The sequence below is a fragment of the Trachinotus anak genome, unplaced genomic scaffold, assembly GCF_046630095.1.
Source record: "Trachinotus anak isolate AG129_WGS33_773 ecotype Australia unplaced genomic scaffold, CSIRO_AGI_Tana_v1 ptg000021l, whole genome shotgun sequence".
NCBI lineage: Eukaryota > Metazoa > Chordata > Actinopteri > Carangiformes > Carangidae > Trachinotus > Trachinotus anak.
In genome coordinates this window covers 2,856,832-2,879,328 of record NW_027273872.1, presented here as the reverse complement: position 1 = coordinate 2,879,328, position 22,497 = coordinate 2,856,832, and the positions used below count along the sequence as shown (strand labels likewise).

Sequence of the window (22,497 nt, the reverse complement as noted above, 5' to 3'; positions counted from 1 at the left end):
AATGGCTAAAAATGAAAGAATGATGCTGAAGGCAGTGAGAAGCGAGAACAAGAAACTCTTTGGTATAAAAACTGTACTGATAGACAGTGTTTAAGATGCAAATCTATGAATAGATCAACTACGCCGACTTTCCAGTTTACTGCTTTTATTCCAAGTAGGACTAATGACCTTGAATTAAAAAAGGTGACAAGTGGCTGGTGCACAGCATGTAGGTCAGAGAACAATTTCACCTGACCTGCTATAGAAAGGACATTGCAGCTGTAGATGCATCAGACCACACATGTTTAAGAAACTGAATATCATACCTCAGTTATGTTGAGTTATTTTGCCTGACTAGTGACGTGTAATGTTTAAACCTCTGAGGTGGGCTGTGTATCAGTTGTAAAATATTAAACATAGACAAAACACTGGTTGACTAAATAACAGTGTACACAGTCACTGTTTTTGTTAAGCAGTGTGTATGTGAGTAAGTTGTAAGGGAATTAAAAAGTATAGTGTGGATGTGGGCAAACTACTGTATATATGAGGTCACATGATATGTATTAATGTCCTGCTCTTAACTTTTAATTTCTGATGAGCTCTTATCTAACTTCATGACAGCTTAGTGTTCGTCAGTACACTGAGTACTGGTGTAAAGTTTATTTTGTTAAATCGCAAGTTTAGAAATGGATGCTAAGTGAATAAGCTAAGCGAGCTTATCAAACTACAAACGAAAACCCTTACACCTCAGTGCGTTAGCTCCTGTGCAGACTGCTGAGACGACGGATCCGGGCGTCTCGTCCAAGTCGGATAATTTCAGCCCATAGCCGGCGGCTCTGTTGTTGGATGTTAGCTAACGAGACCCGACACAAAAGTAAAACGTCCGAATTGGGCTCGACTCGCAACCGAACCAACCCCCAGCGGCTTAGACGTAACGTTTGGTTAGTGTCCCAGCGAGATGACTTCGTGACGGAGACTGGAGCTGACCGATGTTTTGTTTCGCTAAACCTCAGCCCGCAGCCAGGAAACAGAGAGAGAAGCCCAGAAAGGCGCAGCGACTGTGGTCGGACTGTCCGTGTACCCTGCTTTTATCTCCGCAAAGACTCAACCGAACGTCATAACCGCCTGAGGTCCGACCACAGGCACCGTCGGGAGTCTTTATAAACACGTCCGGCGGCGGTGAAGCTCAGCTGGTTCCATAGTGTAGCGGTTATCACGTCTGCTTTACACGCAGAAGGTCCTGGGTTCGAGCCCCAGTGGAACCAGGATCCTTTTCTGTCCCAAAACGCCTCAAGTTAGGTTTCATCAATTTATGGAGTAGTTTCATTGCGTGAATGAGATGCTCCTAAAGTACTGATTCTGAAATGTAGTTAAAGTCGAGGAAAATGACACTGTTGGGAATAAGGGCGCAACAATTGGGCCTTTTAGGGAGGAGGAGAAATAAAAGAAATTCATAAATATGTTTGAAAGATGGTAAGTACAAGGTACTGAAAACTGAAGTTTTGGATGTTAACAACATTGTTTTCAAAGAGTAATTGAAGAATATAAATTAGGAAACAGCCACATATTGTGTCACAGTCCACATACTTGTTTCTTACTGTGTAATGTAAAATAAACATTAGTAGTTGTAGTTTCACTCATTAACTTAAATATTGTTGTGTTTAGGAGCAAATACAATATAAAACACCCACACTACAGAGATTCATTATCATGTCTTGTGCTTCGTTGGATGATTTTGGATAAGAACAAGAGGAGCAATGGGACTATAATTTTGAAAATTTGACATGTTGGTCCAGCACAGCAGCCTAGAACAGGTACGCTGGAGGAAAAAGTACCTTTGTCATATGCACAGCTGTGAAAGGTTACCATTATAATCTAAGGAGGAAAAACTACAACATAATAGAATCATGCAATAATAAAACATACGGCAGCAGGTGGATTAAACATGGCTGTTGTTTAATGTTTAATGAGGAACCTGATGATTATTATTTTAATTATTTTTATCACACATGGTAAGAATAAGGTATGTGGGCTGTAACATACAGTAATGTGCTCTTTAATTTAACAATAAGTACAATGTTGTTCGAATAACTTTCCCCAACTCAGAAAATTGTGTCCATAAGCATATAACACAAAAACACACTCTTCATATACTTTATAAATTATAAAATTGTAAAACTAATCAATAATTAATGATGTCTAATCCTTCCTTTCCTTTTATTTTATGACCTGTCTCATGTACTTTGTCTGCTGCTATACCATGCATTTCTCATGTAATTAGTAGAGCTTCAATGATTAGTAGATTAATGATTAGGCAACTGACAGAAAACTAGTCTGTTTCATCAACAACTTTCATAATCAATTAATTCTTTTAGTCATTTTTCAAACAAAAATGCCAAATCTTCTGTTTCTAGCCTCTCAAATCACAGGATTTAATGCATGTATGATGTATACTGAGCATCTTTGGGTTTTGGACTACTGGTCAATTAAAACAATACATTTGAATACATCTACTTGACTGTGGTAAACTCTAACATTTTTCACAATTTCTGACATTTTATAGACTTTTATTCCATAAATTGAGAAAATAATCAGTAGATTAATTGATAATGACAATAGTCGTTAGTCGCAGCTCTAACTAGAAGGGCAGTCAGAGGGTGCAGGCAGATTCAAATTCAAATTCAAATTCATAGTAAATGATCCTGATCTGCAACCAAAATTTAATGCGCTCTTCCCTGGCCCATACCACATCCCTCCACCAAGTTTGGTGCAAATCGGCTCAGTGCTTTTGGCGTAATCCCGCGGACAAATAAACAGACACGGGGAAAACATAACCTCCTTGGCAAAGGTAATAATTAGCCTTATCCCACTGATTGTATTCATCAGGACTGCACCAACGTTACAGGGAAAACTGCCAACTTTTGATGTTGTTTGCTTTCTCCATGTGACTGCCATTCCTACATCTCCGAGCAACACCAAATCGGATGCTAGAAAACAAAGTGTTTTACATATTTTATGTAGTTGGTGAATTTAAAAAAGACAAACCAAGAAAAAAAGCTTCAAAACCTCACAAACTACACCTAAATACATTATTTATATCAACTAATAAAGGTTCATTGACTAGAAAAATACCCCTTCATATTTTCACCATCACAGTCTGATATTGGTTGTTATATGGCCCAGGGCCAATTGTCATAAAAAACACTTTTCAGGCAAAGACAAACAACCAACTAAACGATGGTCCTGGAAGAGGAAGCAACTAATGAAGATCAGAGATGCTGCCTAGAGCGCAGCCTCATAACAAATTGATATTCATGCCTCCTGCTTATATTGGTGCACAAAACTCTGTTCGTAGACTTATCAACCAAGTAATTTGTCTGCATAAATATGAACTAATCACGTCCATGTCCACAACACCCTCCCAAAAAAAGAAGGAAAAGATGACCAAAGCAGCTATTGACAAATACTTATATCAAATAAAATTAGCCTATAAGCATTTGGATATACATTAGTGATAGACAATCAACACACTGAAAACATAACCAAATGTCCAGAGGATGTGAGGCAAGTCATGACTGTTCTGATATTAACTGTTATTATACATTTATGAGGGCTGGAGTGTCCCAGTGTAATATCAGACTCAAACAATGATGCAATATTCACAAAAAATGTAGTAAGATGTTTCTAATTAACTATTTGTTTGTGAAATAAATAGTAACTGAGCACTAAAACTCATTTTGTAACGTCTGTTTGCTGCAGGGGTTGTATTTACTTCTTTTCACTTAAAAAATTGACAAAATATGTAATTTCCCCCGAAACTGTAAACCATATTCTAAATGTTTCAATTAAGTTAATCCAATGTGATCCATGAAGCACATTGTGTGTACAGGTGTGTGATTATCCAGGTGCAACACTCCAACCACCTTATACTTCACTTTAACAACTTCACTACTACAGTTTTTGCTAATATGAATTTACAAAGGTGTTTTTCTCACCTCTGACCCGGACTGGTCTTTAATCAGACTTCACAGGTGTTAACTGACAGATAACAGCTCCCCTCACATTCCCAACGGCTACATTTTCAGTTAAAGACATTAGCTAAACAGCATTTTAAAGACACATCCCACCTAAATAATACTCACCAAATCTTTCGCTGTGCTTTATACTGGATCATGGGGGGCATGGGACTAGTTTGACTTTTGTAGCTTTTCATATTTTTGTCACAACGCGAACAAGAAGCTAACCGCGGACAACAGCGCCATCTATTTTCCCCCACCACTTTGCCACTTTTACCCTTTTCTTCAGCGCAGCCCGCTTTCCAACAAGTATCATGGTTGGTGGTTATTATTAATAAAAATAAAAACTTAAACAGCGGTTAGTGTCCACCGTTAAGATGTTAGGAAAGGTCGCACTGTTGGTATTTGAATATGGGCCCTTTTCCCCACTAACGGATGTGCCTCATTCTCATTTCCTGGTGTCGCATTTAATTCTGTCCCCAAAATGGCGAACGTAGCTGCTGCCGCTGCTGCCGCGGCTGCTGCAGCCGCCGCTGCCGCCGCGAATAGAGATCCAGCCGTTGACCGTTCGTTACGATCGGTGTTTGGTGAGTTTGTAGATCGTAGTTTCTCCGGTACAGGTCGTTTGATCCGTTAGAGGCGGAGTAACGGTGTCAACTGACGGCTACTGAATGCAGGCTTGCTAACGTTGATGGCTGGGCTAGCGTTACTGTGAGCTAGGCAACGAGGGGGCAAAACTTCACGCCGCACGGAAAACAAGCAAATAAGTGTTGAAATGAAAAGCTGTGTTTACTTTTATGGCCATGTTAACGTTGCTTATATCTCATAATTATTTTAGTGGGAAACATTCCGTATGAAGCCACAGAAGAACAGCTGAAAGACATCTTTTCTGAGGTCGGACTTGTTGTCAGCTTCAGGTGAGTGAAAGTGTGCAGATCCAACCTAATAGTTAAGTTGCATAATAATGTGTATTAAATGTCCTTTATTAGCTTTATTGTGGATGTATTTTCTCTGTACATAGCAGAACTATTAGGTTATTATTATTTTTTTGTACCATGTGATCCCTTATTTTAGGTGGAGCTTTGTTTCTGTCTGTATGCACTCAGTTAAAAGTCTATAAGGTACAACTAGCTATAACTAATACAATCTAATACAACAGTCCTGTAATAAGTTTTACACTCATGAAGGTTATAACATTCAGTTCTTGTTGAAACTTTGATAAAGAGGTGCTGATTCCACTGTGTGATAATTTTGGAGGCGATTTGTGCTGCTGCTGCTGCACTAATTAAAATGTGCAGACAACCTCAGCTTTGCAACTTAGCTGTTCTACGTGCCTCGTAACCAAGCTTGTACACTCTATGATTTTGTGTTTTAAAGGCACATAAGAGTTTCTAATGGAACTTCCCAGCACGTGTTAGTCGACTTTCAACAAGTGGAGTTTGTCATCATCGTTTCTGTATTCTCGTTTTTCAGGTTAGTATATGACAGGGAGACAGGAAAGCCAAAGGGATATGGCTTCTGTGAATATCAAGACCAGGAGACGGCCCTCAGTGCCATGCGGAACCTGAACGGCAGAGAGTTCAGCGGTCGGGCTCTCCGTGTTGACAACGCAGCCAGTGAGAAGAACAAGGAAGAGCTCAAAAGTAAGTGTTTATTCTATCGTCTGATTATTTCAGTCAAATGTTTTGTATTTGTTTGGGTTAAAAACGTCTGCAAAAAGCTACAGTTTCCTACAACGTCTGTCACTCACAGGTTTGGGAACAGGAGCCCCCATTATTGAGTCTCCTTATGGAGATAGTGTCCAGCCGGAGGAGGCCCCAGAGTCCATCAGCAGAGCCGTGGCCAGTCTGCCACCAGAGCAGATGTTTGAACTCATGAAACAAATGAAGGTAGGCTGGTTTGCTACCTCAGATTTTTTCTTTTCGGCTCCTTCTTGCATCGAACATTTTCAAATATAATATAGTTTTTACACTAATTGAGCTATTTTCCTTTCTATTCCTTTACTTATAGACTTTTTAAAGTGATTGACTTGGCATTTCCAGAGAGAAGTTAGCCACTTTCTCTCAGCTTGAATCACCTCCAGGTTGACAACTGTATGCAGATGCTCTTCCTTTGCCTTCATTAAGGAAGGCTGTGCCGTACAGCCTGTCTCTCTCAGCTCTGCCAATGAAGCTTTATCTTTGCACAGCTGGCAGTCTGCTTCATTAAGCTCAATGAAACCACACACTGCAGACATTTTTCTCACTGCTGGAAAAAGGTTTTGTTGCACCAAAGCTTGAGTCAGAAGGACGGCTCCATATGCTGATCAGAGTGTGAGTGTTTGGGCTCCGATCCTGACACCACAGATATTGTTTCACATCTTCATCTAATGTTTTGTGCTGATGCAGCCACTTTGGTTATGGACGTGTGTCTGAGTCATATGTGGGTGGGAAAAAACAAAGCAGGTATGTCCAACCTGTCAGGAAGTATAAGCACACAACTTTGTTATTTTTAATTAGCTGTGTTTTTTTTGTGTTTTTTTTTGTGAACAAGGCATCAAAGTTTTGTTTTTTTGTGCTGCCCAGTCGTGATTTTTCATGGATTCTACCATATTATATTACAAGATTGTTCTTGATGAAATTTTGATTTTTCTCTCTTCCCTTCAGCTGTGTGTGCAGAACAGTCCCCAGGAGGCGAGGAACATGCTGCTGCAGAACCCTCAGCTGGCTTACGCTCTGCTGCAGGCCCAAGTGGTCATGCGGATTGTTGACCCTGAGATAGCCTTGGTGAGAGAAGTCGGATTGAGAATGAAGAGATTAGTGAAATCTCACTTTTATTTGATGCACGGTTAAAGTAATGAGTTCATCTTGGCTGTGACCTTGTCATTTGTCAGTAGATATGAATGTTAGTCAGCACTTCTGAAGCAAAACAGTTTTTGAGAGATGCTTTTCCATGTGCTCCATATGCAGAAAATGCTCCACCGTCAGACTTCAGTCCAGCCTCTAGTTCCCAGCGGACAGGGCGGAGGAGGACCGCCGGTCAATCCGCCTCCTGCACAGCCCAGCGTGCCGGTGTCTCAGCCGCAGCCTGTGGTAAGAAGAGCAATCTTTCACTCTCTAAAGAAGTGGTCATTTAAATTGTGTTAAACAAGATTTCCCTGCACTCGGCCCTGAAAAGGAGCAGCTCTGATGTGGGTAATAAATAGATATTAGAGACGCTAATGTTTATAGTGTGGTTGTGTTATAATTTGTGTTGATGAAACACAGTTGGTCAAAGGTAAAGTTTGACTGGAGATCTCACTGAAACACATGCATGAGTTTGAATGAGACAGATGTGTAATACCTTAACAGATGTTTATATATTGGTTTATATCCCATCATGCACAGTCTGTCTTGTCTCTTGAGTCTACTTTTCATAATCTAGCTCACAACTTAAGTAAATGTAATCACATTACAAGCAACACACAAGCAACACAGCCGCAGCTGTGAACCTTCGATCACAGTTGGCACAGGGCTAAACTATTTGCAGCATTCAACATCACAACTCATCAGCTGCTTTTATGGTAAATGTACCTGCACAACCAGCCTCTACAGCACATTTAGATATTACAGGAAAGTGAAGCGAGCAGCCTGTTACTGACAAGCTCTCTCCATCCCTGAAACGCTTCACTAATATTGACACACATCTGTAGAACAGCCAATAGGAATCCTCTCTCTGTATCTCAAAAGAACGGTGATTGACTAGAGTCTCCATCACAGAGCCAAGAGGAGGTGCAGACGTCTGGTTTGCACTCAGACCACTTGACTTACAATATTCTATAAGGTGATAGTGGAATTTTTACCTATTGATAAAAAATGACAGCCTACCTCAGCTTTAACATACAAGTCAAAAAAGAGCAAAAAGTGCTTTTTATTCGGATCCATCTCAGAATTCATAACAGATTGTTTGTAAAACTGACTCAAGATGAAGGTCTGTGTTCATTTGTTTATCTTTTTTTTCTTCATTACTTGTTTTTTTTATTCATAATTTGGACTATGATCAGCCTGGAATGCATGTGAATGGAGCCCCTCAAATGATGCAGCCCCCCAACATGGGTGTTGTCCCTGGACCAATGCCTGGGCCGGGCCCAGGACCAGGACCGGTGGGACCTCCAGGTAACCATTAAACTGCTTGAATACCTGCATCATCAGCTGAACTGATTGTGGTAGCATGTATGTTCCAAAGTATTGATTACTAAGGTCGTTGATGGTTAATGTGTGAGGTGTGTGTGTGTTTCACTGCATCAGTCCCACTTGACCACAAACCGTCAAATCTTTTGTCCACTTTTAAATCAGTGAAACCTACTTAACCTACAGAATCTTGTGTGTCCATGTTTACTACAGCGGATTGTGGTATATTTCTGAAAGTGTCATATCTGCTCAGTAGATGCCACAAAGTTTATTATTTGCTGATGAGAGGTCCAAAGTTTCTGAGATTAATGATATTTTGACAAGCATTTCTACAGGTTTTGCCGATAACAGAAAAGCAAAGTCATATATTTTGGTCAATTTAAAATTCAGACTTTTTTAAGAAAGCAAACATTTGATAGTCTGTAAATAAAGTCAAATTAAGACATTTAATGATATGTATATACTGTATCAACATGTTCACAGGTACTGCAATTTAAAAAAAAAAATTAATAATTAACCCACAGTGTTTGTCTGGAGGTTACGCTTTAGAAACAGTCCATCTTTTCAATGCAAATTATTTTTGCAGAACAATTTGTCCAGTTGAAGAAGATCAGCAAAATATATTTTTCAATATTGTATTACATTTAAAAGTCAGAGTAACATCCCCTCTGAACGTGGTGCAGACAACCGTCCTTTCATCACTCTTGAAGCACTAATGTTCAAAGCTGCGTCGTGCATTTTTAGCAGTAGCAGGTAATACAGTGATTTAAGATGCTCTTCGGATATTTGAACAGTTACAGGTGTAAAATTACACTTTTTAAACCAAAATCACAACTGCAGTTTATCCAGTACCAGAAATATAAGTAAAATACTGGGGGAAAAAAAACATGAACTTCCTAGAGCTGATGCCTTTTCCTCATTTTCTGCCCAAGCTTCGCCACACGTCATGGCTCACTAGGATCACTAGGTGTCACCAGAGGCTTGTTAATCAAATTGCTTTTTGAGCAGAACATTACAATCAATCGACTCATAAACAGACAGCTTTTATAATCCCTAACCTTTGGTATGACATTGTCTGTTTGATTGAAATTAAGTCTCTCTTTACCCCTCTGTGTGTGTGTGTGTGTGTGAGAGAGTGTGAGAGAGTGTGAGAGAGTGTGAGAGAGTGTGTGAGAGAGTGTGAGAGAGTGTGAGAGAGTGTGTGAGTGCAATAATTTCATGAGCACGCTTCAAACTTCTCTGTGAGTGTTGCTTTGCTCTCTTGAGTCTTGTGTCTCCTGTTCTTTTCACTTTAATGCTGGCTCAGGAAACCTGCAGCATTCTCCCACAGGATCGTCTGGGCAAGCTGCTATCGAGCGTCCTCAAGGTATCACTGTCCTCCCTCCGTTCAGCAGTCAGGTCATATGACTGTTATGGAGTGGCCACTGTCCAAATACACAGCAGGGATTGCTGGGATATACCGTTAGCTTACTACATTTTTTTTAGACTGCATGTGCAATTTAATCAAATATGAGCCATTTCACTTTCAGTCATTATCAGGCCAGCAGATAATGATAAGAATAATAGCAATGGGATAAGAGATAACAAATTTAAGCAAAACTATCTACAACAGAGTTGAAGCAGTAGATACAGTTTATAATCTGAGCAAACGCCACAAAAAACAAAACAAAACAATAGCTCTGCGATTAGATAAGTGGAGAAGAAAAAAGAGCCAGAAAAAAGGTTTTGGATTGGATCAGCAGCTACAGTACTTTGATCCTGGATATGCAGTGTAGCACAAAGATGATGTTGAAATAAGAAAACGCCAAACAAAAGAGGTGATTAATGTGCGACTTTAATATTTTGTTGGTATCAGAACAAGGAGTTTGTGTACATACACCTGTCACATGTGCACAAACAGCTTGATCAAGTCCAGATAACAAAATCCAGATTCATTTGAGGCCAGTTTGCGGAGACAGACCAGACTTTCTGGCTTCAGCACTCTCTTCTAGTTGGACTGCAATTTACGGTCTGATGGCCATCAGTACAAAAGAGCACTTAAGATACTCGGCGTTGCACCTTGGGATGCTGTAAAAGAAGCTGAAAATGCTCCACAGGGCATCATCAGCTCAGCACAACAGATTGTCCCCTCCGGTTGGCTGGTTGATTTTCCTGTTGTCAGCCTGCAGCGCTTGAGCAGGTGTGGCTCTGATCCTAAACTGGGTCGTTAAGCTTGGTTTAAAAAAAAAAAAAAAAAAAAAAAGATTTAGGCAGGTTGTTATAATTTGTACCGTCAGGGTGGTTTATACCTACAGAATGTAAAAACTGTAACGGAGACAGATGAGGAGGAGGTGAGTCAGAGATGCTGTGTGAGGTGAAAGGGACAGGTGCTGTTAAACAACAGGAAGTGAGTTGTTGTTGAGTTTGCTTATCAACACAATCACCAGTTGCAGCAGCAGTGGCAGTGACTCACAGCTCATAGAGGAAGGATAAAAATCTTTAGTCCCACATTGTAGCAGTTTGTGTCAAATATCAGAGACATAGCTCAGTTAAATCTGAAGACACAGACATCGTACACGTATTTTTAGATTTAATCTGACTTCATTATCTCTGATTTCTGGTGCAAATAAACATTTATGACCCTACTCGGAAATCAGAAATGTCCTTATGACTCAGGAACTTATACCGTGTCCCTTCCTTTACCTGGAACCTGTCATTCACGATTTGTTAATGTTTATGATCACAAAACTACCTCAGACAGTCTGCATTCTAGCTTTTGTTTAAGTGTAATATTATGTGACTCACTAAATGGCATTCAGGTGCATTACAGCAGGAGCATTATCTAACACGACTGAACATCCAGACTTGTTGTAGACACAGGTGAGGTGACAGGTGATTTGAGTTAATGAATATGTGTCAATCATTGTCATGTACAGATCTGTTGTAATGAAATTTATAATAGTATTGTACCCAACTCATTGAATAGTATCACTATAGGTTCTGTAGTCATTTGTGGGATTAGATGTGTAATTAAGAAGACTGAACACTGACACACCCACTGTACTTTATCTTCTCTCTTCATGCCTCCTGTCACGATGTTCTTATGGCAAAATTACACCAGAGTTACAAGACACAAGTAGGAAAATATATTGAAGTCAGGTTTTCTGTGTCTGTGTCAGAATAGATGTTTTTTTATAGACAGGCATGTGATTTGAACCTGTTACTCCTACTGATGAGAAACCACAAGTTTTCTACCCTTTTCCCTGCGTGTTAGTGTTTCTGATCACACTCCTGATGTCTCCCTGTGTGTTATGACATCGGGCTGTGGCAGTTTGCGTCGGACACTGTGTGCTTTGTTGTGTACTTTATCAACCCCAGACACCCGTGGTTGTTTCCTCAGATTTCCATCCTGGGCAAACACTCGTCTCCTTTTATATCTGTGTGTGGTTCCCTTACCTGGAATTTCAGCCCATTTTCATGGATTAATCATGAAACATTTCCTGGTCAATGAATACAAACAACAAAATGTAACAACGTGTGGTTTTCTCCGATCAGGACCAGGTGGAATCCCGCCCAGAGGTCTGCTGGGAGATGGTCCTAATGACCCCAGAGGAGGAACTCTGCTGTCTGTCACTGGAGAGGTCATAGACCCCAAGTAGGTCGTCTTCCTCTCACCATATTACCTTAGTAATACAACAGGTTGTGTGGATTTTAGAAGAGTTTAAGCCATTAGTTGAGTTAATCTGTAACTACTGAAATAGTCATTTGAGTAATTTTTAAACCAGAAAGGCCAAAACATTTGATGGTTTCAGGTTCAAACGTGAGACTTAGCTGCATCTTGGCCTTTCATTTCTATTAAACTGAATATTTTGGACAAAACAAGACATCTAATGACATCACCTTGTGCTCCAGGAAATTGTGATCGGCATTTTTCACTGTTTTTTTATGAATCTGAGGATTGATTGACTAATTAAGAAAATGATTGGCAGATTAATCAATAATGAAAATAATCAAAAGTTGCAGCTCTAGTTGGGTTTAATACTACAGATGCCAGATTTCTGGAGTCAGACAAACAATCTTCAAGCTGCTGTTTTGTGGGAAATACTACAGGAGAGAAAGTAAGTTGTTACAGTGCAGCCAAACAAATGGGTTGTTGTAATGAAGAAGTTCGTCATTAACTGCAGCTGTGATTTGATTTCATGGTGCCAGTGTTTTCTACTCAGGAAAGGAGTTGGTATATTTCTGAGAAGTTGGCTCTCTGCTACTCCTGTTCTCAGGTCAACAATCATGTCCATCATAGACTGGTGAAAAGTTTATTTCTGCCCAGTACAGTTTTTAATAGAACCATGACATAACAGAAATGATTATCTTCTTTTTTGATATCTCAAACATTAAAATCAATATTGGCCTCAAAAACCTTGTATCAGTTGGGCTGTGTTTGTATTGTGAAGCTGCAGCAGGAGAAGGAAATGTTCCATTGGCCTCAGCAGTAACTTGATACAGCTCTGAAATTCTCTTGCTGAAAAAATGCCAACTATAAAAAATTATTGATTTTATGGAAAAAAAAAACTGTAACTGTGACTTTGCCAGTTGAATTTAATAAAAATATAATTGCTCTTATTCTGTATAAACAGTTCAGTGGGTCTCAACAGGCCGAGTGTCTGTCGTATCCTGTCCGTCTCAGAGCAGGCGCTGAAGAGACTCCTTATAATCTGTTCTTATTTTGTGTCTTAACGTTTAGCCGGGGCTACATGGCAGCTCCACCCCCCCACCAAGCTCCACCTGTGCACATGGGTCAAATGGCAGGGGGACCCCCTCCGGATATGAGAGGCCCTCCAATGGACATGAGAGGCCCACCCATGGGTGAACCACGGAACATAATGGGTGACCCAAGAGGGCCCCCGATGATGGAGCCACGGGGGCCTCCGATGGAAACCAGAGGTATTTGTCAGTTTTTCTACACAAAAATGTTTCTGTTTCTTTATATTGGCTATTTTCCTATGTTATTCCTTATGTTTATTTAAATGTCAGTTTCTTAATGTTTATATTTTTAACTTCAAATGTACACTCCAGTGATTCACTCAGTATTCAGCGAGGATTGGTTTTTGTTCTCTCTGCAGGTCGTGACCCGAGGGCGATGGACGCTCGTGGGCCAGTGACGGCGCAGAGGGTTCCCATGGCGGGAGCGATGCAAGGCCCCGTTCCTCATAGCATGGGCCCAAATGCTCCTCCACCTGCAAGACCGGTAATGGCTGCACCCAATGTCTTTGTTTTATTTTAATTTTTTATTTTTTACTGTTGGCAGGTAGCAACATGAAGAGCTCTCTATTGTGTTATAAAACCAACCATGGCCAAAATAGATTTTTTGTTTTGTTTTGGTTTGGTTTGGTTGATCTATTAACAAAAAAACAACAACAGAACAACTTACAAACATAGAGATTAACTTGTCGATAGTCAGTTAAATGAATCCCGTCTCTGTGACTGTGGTTTTAGCCTGGAGACTGTAATTAATTTTTTTGACGCACAAAATCAATTCAGTCTGTTTCTTTGTGAACATTTTGATCACACTGTGGTGTAGAAAGTTTGGGAAGACAACAAACAGTCAGATGAATCATTAACTTACTTTCACTTCAGTGTTTCTTCTGTTTGAGTTAGTGAGGAATCACATTGTCCAGATTTATTTGTTCCTTGTTTGATTAGATAAATAGTAACTTTACATGACATTAAAAAAACATTGCAAAGGTCACATTTGTGTGATTTGAGAGCGGAGAGATGCAGAAGAAATCAGTGCTATCTGCTCAAACTGGGTAATTATTACCCTCCTGATAAACAGTGAAGACAAACGTTGTGCGTGTCCTGCAGGGTCCTGGTCTTTCTGGTGCTCCACCTTCAGGAGGTGGCTTCAGTCCAGGGCAGAGCCAGGTCTCCACACAGGACCAGGAGAAGGTGGGTGTCACTTTATCTGTCACTGCTGCATTAAACCAAACTAAAACTCACTTTGAATAACCTGAATGATAATATGTAAATATTTCATGTCTGCTTCCAAAGACACACACGTTATAACACAAATTAAATGGGCTTCGGTCATTAAGCAGCAGTTAGACAGAGTGTCTTCTGTGTCCATCAGAGGCTTGTTGAAGTGCCTCTGAGCAAAATGCTGATCCCTGTTTGCATTCTCAGTCACTGATTGCATTGTCATTCTGAGTATGTATCACCTGAGGGGAAACAACAGGTCTTATGTAAATGCAGCAGGAATTGTTTGTCTTAACAAAAAATGTTACCACAGCAGAGCACTCTTTCATTGTCTTTGTTTTTTGTTTTTTTGCATTTTGTGAAACTCATTTCACTGACAATTGTTCATGTTTTTCCAGGCTGCCCTGATCATGCAAGTCCTGCAGCTGACTCCAGAACAGATCGCCATGTTGCCCCCGGAGCAGCGGCAGAGCATCCTCATCCTCAAAGAGCAGATTCAGAAGACTGCAGGGGGGGCGCCATGACGGTCCGACTGAGAAAAACCTCAGTCAGAGGTGGAGTTTCTTTCTTCACTCAAATTTCCATCCTTCATGTAAATTCAGTTAAAGAAACATTCTTGCATCGTCATGGAACGGCGCTAATTTCTGTCTTCCTTCCTTGTTTATACATTTTTCTTCACAAAAATATTTTGATTTCAGGATTCCACCCTCCACCCACAACCCCGTCACCTTCAGCTTCAACATGTGAAGACACCTCCATCTTACTTTGGATCATTGTATAGTTTTTTTTTTTTTTTTTTAATCTTATTGTCCGACGGTGCAAAACTTTTGAGAGGAGGAGGATGATGATGATGAAGGAGAATGCTGAACAGAGCTGAAATGTCATGAGGTTTCAGTCTTTTCCTCCAAACCCAATTGTTTTCATGTTATTGCTCTGGAAACTGTTTGTCTGGATGTTGTTTTGTCAATAAAAATAAAATAAAATAAAAAGTCATGAACTGTTTTTATTCAGCATTTATTCAAAAGGAGTTTGGAATGAATACATGAAAGTCTAAGGATGTTTGGACACAGGCTACGTGACTTACAGTCCTCCTGGTACAAATGTCCTATTATTCTGATGAGGAAATGGCAGCAAGTTTAACAGGTTATAATAAATCATTGTTTCCAACAAAGATATTTCCTTGACCAGAAAAGATGAGGAAAAAAAAGAGACGTGACAAGTTATTCAACACTCACAATTTCACAACATTTTGTGGAGCTAGTTTTTGTATCCTGCAACGAATCAACATTTATAGAACACAACATGGTTATTTACAGTATTTACAGTGTATCTGATCATAGAAAAACTGTCTCCAGGGGAAAATAAATGCTTGAGAAAGATAAAATATGCTGGTCCAGAGCTAAAACAATTAGTCGACTGACAGGAAATAACTAATCATTAATTATTTGTCATTTTTGCAACAAAACAAATGCCAGAAATTCACTGGTTCCAGCTTTAAATGTGAGGATTTGCTGCTTTCAACTCAATCCTTTTGGGTTCTGGACTCTGGGTTGGACAAAACATGACATGTTTACAGACATTTAAAAAAAAAATGTGATGAGCAGTTTTCATTATTTTCTTATATTCATTAAAAAAAAAAAAAATCACAGGCAGATGAGCTGAGGTGCGACAGTCAAGTGTAAATTACCATATGTAACTAAAAGCAGCACATTCAACCGTTAATCTGTCTTTGTGCAAAAAAAAAGGTAGTTTTCCACATGATGAACAAACAATTGTACAACAGCGACAAAATCCCTCGAGATCCTGATTTCTCAGATTTCATCAGAAAGTTAATGACACAATGAGCTTACAGATCATGTTTTCATCATGGTGTAACATGGAAAAAGGTCGGTCCCTGAGTGGTACAGAAATAGAAACATGCCGTGCCTCTTCATCGGTGTGCAGTACAGTGTGTCAAAACACACCCAGCTAGTGTCTCAAGTTGTCAGGTAGCTTTGTCACGGTTAACCCCCAGTGAATGGAAAAAAACTCCCTCTCCAAAAATCCCACATGCTGTTTCTCCGCTCAGAAGTTCTCCTTGTTGAAGTAAAACTTGGTCTTCCGAGGATCCACGTCGGAGTATTTGGCACATTTCTTCTCCAAGACTTTTGCTAGAGCTTCAGGGCCACAAAGGAAAGTTCCCACCACAGACCTGAAGCAAGAAAAAGAGATTTCAGAGGTTAAAGTTTTAATGTAGACAGTAGTTTCAGTTGATTTACTCAAGTGTTGTGCTTAAGTCTAATTATGAGGTAGTTGACTATTTTCATTTTCTGCTGCTTTACACTTCCACAACATCTCAGAGAGAAATCGTGCACTTTTACGTAGCAGAAAATAAAAATGCACACGTAAAGTGTTGTTCTTAAATACAGAGCTTGAGTAAATGTGCTCAGTGAGCTTTTTAAAAAGAGGTTTTTATCTTACGTGGGGTTCTCTTTGCGGACTTGTTCAAACTCCTTGTCCCAGATGGGTCTGCCATAGTTAGTTTTCTGTTTGAGCCCAGTGACGGCGTCTGTGTCCTGGTCAAAGCGAACCCTCACGTGCTGAGCCTGCGACGAAATATGGAGGGAAAAACAAAAAGGAGCAAACACAGCTGAGTTCAGGTGGAAAATGACCTCACGCTGTTTATCTGGACTTGAGGACTGATTCACACACTCACAGTGCTCTGATCCCATCCGGTCAGATACAGCTTGTAAGTGAGGAAATCCCCCATTCCTCTCTCCTCCATCTCTTTCTCCAGCACCTGCAGGAGGTCGGCGAACCACTCAAAGGCGTGCGTTTCCCGGCAAAGCCAATAGAAGTAGATCTGAAACCAGGAAGCAGATGCAGGAGCGTTAAACAATGTTCCTCTCACAGAAGAGTTGGCAAAGCTGCTGATGACTCGTCCTGGGTGTATTGTGAAGACAAACTGTAGTTTGTATGTCAGAGACAATGGCATCAATCAACTGCAGCAGTGTGTCATTGTGAAATGGACATACTGGTTTCAATGTCAAAGGCAGGGTCGGGACATAATGGAGGCGTTTGGGTTGTTACCTTTCTGGTGCGCAGTTTAGGGTTGGAGTCTTTGAACTTGTACCAGATGGATTTGAGGATGGAGGCAAAGGGAGTGACTCCGATGCCGGCACCAACCAGCATGCTGACCTCATAGTCGAATACGTCCTCGCTGGCTGTGCCAAAGGGCCCATCCACACCCATTCTGAGAACAGACAATAAAGAAACTGTGCAATCAGAGCAAATAATAATAAAAAAACATGAAAAGTCTTACGGGAACAGATGATTCAAGTTCTGCTGTTTGTCTTATCTGAGGTTCAAAGTTCAGTTTTGACCTCGGAGCACAGCAGCTGAGAAAAAAATGTATTTAATTATTGTTTATCTTTTATTGGGTCAAGAATGCAGTTTGGTAACATTTCTAGCCTGAGGTGGTTCACACAGCCCTTCCTTAGACACAAACCACAAGCAAATGCAATCATCTAACCACAAGGTCCATTAAGTAGCTTCTCTGGAGCTTTCAACCATGTACTTTCATTCTCAGCCTTTAAATCAACACAGGTGAGAAGTCCTTTAAGTACACAGGGAAAAATGGAAATTTGAATATCTCCTCTTCATCTGCCAACTGTCACCTCATGTGGTCGACATTTGAAACACTGGTTTTACGTTAACATTGCCTGTTTTCTGATCTACCACAGTGGTTTTGTGGATCGTTATACACACACCCTAAAATAACTGTCCTAATCCAGACGGGTTGTAGATGAAACAGTTTAAAGCCTTCACAGTTACACAGGTCAGACAGCCGCAGGGAATCAGATCTGGTCCTTTGTTTTGCTGCTTTTTAAGTGGGGCAGCGTGGATTTATTTTTGACTTCAGTAGTCCTGAGTGTAATGTTGGTTAGTGACTACATGTCAGAAAACACTGGAACATAGTTCAAAAAGTGTCAAAAAGAGCAAACAGTTTAATCCACTGATGACAAATGTTTCAATTTCGTTGGTTTTTGTTTTGTAGGTTTCCTCCACGTGTGTTCTCTAGTATTCTGTTTATGTGTGTGTTTAAGGGTAGTCATAATATAACAAGACAGAAACAAAATGCCCCCTGTGCTTTAAAATGATTACTGATACTCTTAACTTTATTGGCTTTATTTGTTGAATGCTGTCTGCTAGTGGAGCCCTGCAGACATTTGTTGACAGTTTCAAATCAACCAAACAGATTCTTTTTGTTGCAAATCAACTTCTCTTAAAAACTGCACAAAAGGACCAAACTGCCTCTAAAGAAAGTTGATTTCCAACCACAGTGCCTGCAGATATTTCTTTTAAAAAAAAGGGAAGCACTTACTTTGGTCCCTGAGCTCCCTCCGGCAGCTTCTGCATGATGTCGATGAGTTTGTCGGTCCAGTCCCCGGCCGAGCGGATGTGGACGCTGAGGAAGTCCTCCTCGGGAGCGGAGGTCATGGTGAACGGGTGCCACTCCAGCTGAGAGATGGCCGGGCAGTTGAGGAAGACGTACTGACCCACCTCCATCTTGAAACCTTTCTTCATCAGCTGCAGCTCCAGCACTTTGGACGGCCGCATCACGATCTAGAAAGGGAAGCGGACAGATTTAGTGACCGTGACTTCGCCTACAGAGCGACCCAGAAGCCAGAGGGTGGATTACGAAATCACACGTACCTTCCTGTATGTGACTCTCTGCATGTAACGAATGAAGCGCACCAGCCGTTCACAGACATACAGGATCATTGGACCAATCACCCAATACCAGGTCTAAATAGAAGCAGGGAAAGGCGTGAGGAAATTACTGACAATTCACCGATGAAGCTTTCGCTGGACTTACTGTTGTAATTATCTGAGGATGAAAAAGACAAACCTGTGCGGGCCCTCCTTTAAACTGAGGGACGGGACACTCAGGAATCCGTCCCCAGTCGTCAGTGCGGTCTTTACAGAAGGTGAAGTTGTGCGGCGGATCTGTCGTCACTTGCCTCCTCACGATGCCTCTGCAGGTGAGACACACGAGTAAAACCAGCTCACAATAACAACAAAAACCTGTTAAACAGAAACAAGCACAAAGCCCTTTTCCCCTTACCCGACGCCGTGAATGACGAGACCAATGAAGAAGATGATGAAGAGGTGATGCGTGTACCAGAAGACCTCAAAGTAGCTGCGTCTGATGACCTCCATGGAGGAGGTGATGATGAGGATGAGGGCCAGAGTGATGATGACACCTGTGAGGCCAGCGATGGTGGTGAAGACAAAGTAGGTTGGAATCTGCTGCGGGTCCTGAAACACAAGAAGAAGAAGAAGAAGAAGAAGAAGAAGAAGAAGAAGAAGAAGAAGAAAGATTTAAGGATGTGGTCTTTGTCTGTTAGTGGATCTCAGGTCAGTCCACCACTTTGGTCCAGACTGAAATATCTCAACAACTATTGGATGAATTGGCACAAATTTATCCTCAGACATTCGTGGTCCCCACAGGACTAATCTGACTGACTCTGTAGATCTCCTGACTTTTTATCTAGCACCACCATGAAGTTGACATTTCTGGTTTTAAATAAAAATGTCTAGTTTGTGGTTATAGCTTAAAATTTCAAGAAAAACAAAAAACAAAAACAAATCCCAGATATTTGTGACATTATCTGATATAGTTTGATTATAATGAGCTGATGACTTACAATGTCGGTTGTGCGGATCGGGTTCAGGTAGGTGGTGTTGTCCGTGTCCTCCAGGTTGGACAGAGCGATGCTGAGTTTGTCGTAGACTCCTTGTCTGCTGTTGTTGTACCACTCCACGTTCAACAAATGGGCAATCATATGCACGGCTGTCAGAGCACAAAGAGGAGACACGTTCCTGCTGCTTTTATCAAGTTTTAACGACTGTGTAAAATTGTGTTTTGACCAGTTAAAATCTTTTAATGTGTTTTAAAAATGTTGGATTTAAAACGTTCGCAGACGCTGCGCTCAGGGTCAAGATTTCCTCTCATCTTTGAAAAGAAATGTGGAGGAAACTTTTAAAAAGACCTTGAGTCAATATTTATTTCGGACTCTGCTCTCGCCAACATGTAACCATCTTAACCTGTCGACTTGTGTGTGTGTTTCTCTGTCAGTCTGTTCGCAGGGTGAGGAGGAAAGATAGTTAAAGCCTGTGTCACATTTGAAAAGAGCAAACATTTGTTTTGGTGTAAAGTTAATTTTTTTCCCATTTGTAATAATTTCATTTTCATCATGACGGACTGGAAACTTTTTTTTTTTTACTATCCTGTGTCACCCCTGAGTTAATTATATGGAAACCACTGATAAGCTCCAGGTGAAGTTTGCACAGGGTCGAAAGTGCACCAGAGGAAAAATGAAGCACAAAGCCTCAAAATCTGTTCAGGTGACTTGTGCATTGTTGCATTTGTTTCATTTGTCCCTCCCTCTTTTTTTTCTTTATCACTGGGGACAAATATTTAATGCCATATTGCCTCAAAAGTACAACTGTGATAAGAAGCACACAAATGAGACGGATAAACCAGATACAGACATTGTTCTGTGAGGCTGCAGACGACAGGTAAACCGTGACCTTTTGTTGAAATCCGAGCGCTGCAGTGCACGCAGCGTCTCACCTGTCATCAGTGCGATCATGTACGCCACCAGCTTGTGAAAACTCAGGTTTTTGTCCAGTTGTTTCCTCATTGTTCTTCCACAACACTGAAAAGAAAAAGGAGAGAAGGAAGTGGACAAAGCAGAAACCCACCAAACCAGTGTCAGATACCGAGGTGACGCTCTTCTTTGTTTTCTAATGTAACACAAGGTCAGCACAACAGTGCTTAAAAAGCCATTTTACAAAATCTGTCTCAGACTGAGGAAGTATTATAACTACTGCGAAATCCTTAGCTAACATCAAAAATAACCTTATTTGTAAGTGTTACAGCAGCTTTCATGCAGAGAAGCAGAAAAGCAAAACAAACTTAGTTAAGCAGAAAACTGCACAAACAAACAAGAACGTTAATAAAACATTTGTTAACTTTTAAAATGAGCCTCACATGATGCAGAAAACAGGAGGGCGTGAAATTATTCCAGAGATGTTTCCTTGATGTGCAACAGCTGAACTAGTTTTGCATCAGCGTGAAAATTTTCATCTATAAAAACATAATGAGGAGTAATGAGTTCACCTCGCCCTGCTGTGACATGTGAGGACAGTAACGTTACCATGAGGGAGCCTCGGATCAGAGACAGCAGGTTCCTGCAGACCGGGAGCAGGATCAGCATGCAGTTAAAGTTGAGGACAGCGGCGGGAGCTCTGGCCCAGGCCAAGGCAGACTGAGGCAACACACACACACACACACACACACTTAATTCACATGTTCACATGAACAGCCTGTCACTGGTTTACTGTCTGGTCATGCTGCTCCAAAGCTCATTCATGTATTTAATTCTGAACACACCGCTTCTTTTAAGGTCTTTGTAATATTTTTTTTAATTGTTCTTAATATTATTATTGTCATTAATGTTATTGTTATCATCATTTTTTCTTAAAAAAATCTCCCCTGGACAAATTAACATGTATGCTAACACTCTCAAGCAATGCATCTTTATATTTATCTGACAGCAAGTTATTACTTTAATTGACTTTAATTGTCTCTGAGTTGTTAACACTTCCAAACACAGATGGTTTCAATGTGGTTTCATTTCAATAAATGTTAAAGGTCCACAGATGTGACTTTTTCTTTGTTTCTGAGATAAAAACAAATACTAGAGAAACCTGCTACAACTGGTGAATTACTCTTATTATAAAGTATAAATAATCTGATATTGTCATCTACAGCTCAGTCACAGGGGCCACTTTTCTGCAGAAGGGTCCTTTAACTTCAGACACTTCAGGAGCTCTGTGCAGACACTTCTGCAGTTCAGTGACAGATCTGAGCAACTCTTCCACCGGTGGGGAGAGAGATGAACCAAGCACTCACCCCTAAAAGATGACGCGTGTAGAAAAACTGAGGCCCCAGATCGTAGAAGAAGTAAAACCAGACGAAGAGGAAGATGTTGATGCCCATCCACACCACCTGCGAACACAGCCACGACACAAAATTACCGCAAACTTCCACAGGAAGATGCGTTTAAGTCCTCGGAAAACTTGACACTCATGGATTTCTTCGGGATTTTACGCACAAAAGCTGCGCGTAAATTCTCCCCTTTATTCTCACGAAACTCCTGCGGTGTAAACTCACCAGGATGAAGGCTGTAAGTCCATTGTTGATTATCCAGTTCCCCATGTTGAACGCGTTGTCTTTACTCACAGCAGCTCCCCTGCATCTTCAGCCCACCTGTACTGTTTTATTATATACCTGTAGGACCCCGCCCTCCTGCGCCGCTGGAGTCACGTTGTCGAGGGAGTTTAGAGGATAC

The 22,497-nt window shown here is 40.8% G+C and overlaps 3 protein-coding genes and 1 non-coding gene across 5 annotated transcripts in view; 2 read left to right on the top strand and 2 right to left on the bottom strand.

Moving 5' to 3' along the window:
* Positions 1 to 4,419, bottom strand: part of bcorl1 (BCL6 corepressor-like 1) — a 30,608-nt gene extending 26,189 nt beyond the window's left edge. Inside the window, exon 1 of one of the 2 annotated variants that reach the window (XM_071458481.1) lies at positions 4,122 to 4,419. The gene's annotated coding sequence lies outside the window, so the exon portion shown is untranslated. The remainder of the gene's footprint in view (positions 1 to 4,121) is intronic. The other variant, XM_071458475.1, reaches the window with a different exon arrangement.
* On the top strand, positions 1,172 to 1,244 carry trnav-uac (transfer RNA valine (anticodon UAC)). Its single transcript has one exon. It is a non-coding gene; the product is annotated as a tRNA-Val (tRNA).
* A 9-nt stretch (positions 4,420 to 4,428) lies between the features above and the next one.
* cstf2 (cleavage stimulation factor, 3' pre-RNA, subunit 2) lies at positions 4,429 to 15,088 on the top strand. Its single transcript, XM_071458505.1, has 13 exons — positions 4,429 to 4,582; positions 4,834 to 4,912; positions 5,469 to 5,638; positions 5,748 to 5,884; positions 6,641 to 6,760; positions 6,944 to 7,066; positions 8,017 to 8,128; positions 11,678 to 11,777; positions 12,864 to 13,063; positions 13,243 to 13,367; positions 13,985 to 14,068; positions 14,494 to 14,649; positions 14,794 to 15,088. The coding sequence occupies exons 1-12, from the start codon at positions 4,480 to 4,482 to the stop codon at positions 14,617 to 14,619; spliced, it is 1,479 nt and encodes a 492-aa protein (XP_071314606.1). The 5' UTR covers positions 4,429 to 4,479; the 3' UTR covers positions 14,620 to 14,649; positions 14,794 to 15,088.
* Positions 15,089 to 15,856: 768 nt separating this feature from the next.
* nox1 (NADPH oxidase 1) lies at positions 15,857 to 22,470 on the bottom strand. The gene is made up of 13 exons (XM_071458504.1): positions 22,320 to 22,470; positions 22,059 to 22,154; positions 21,301 to 21,411; positions 20,715 to 20,799; positions 19,786 to 19,931; positions 19,203 to 19,396; positions 18,987 to 19,113; positions 18,791 to 18,883; positions 18,459 to 18,700; positions 17,165 to 17,327; positions 16,791 to 16,937; positions 16,556 to 16,680; positions 15,857 to 16,286 (listed from the first exon to the last, which is right to left on the bottom strand). The coding sequence occupies exons 1-13, from the start codon at positions 22,362 to 22,364 to the stop codon at positions 16,160 to 16,162; spliced, it is 1,701 nt and encodes a 566-aa protein (XP_071314605.1). The 5' UTR covers positions 22,365 to 22,470; the 3' UTR covers positions 15,857 to 16,159.
* Between the last annotated feature and the right edge of the window lie 27 nt (positions 22,471 to 22,497).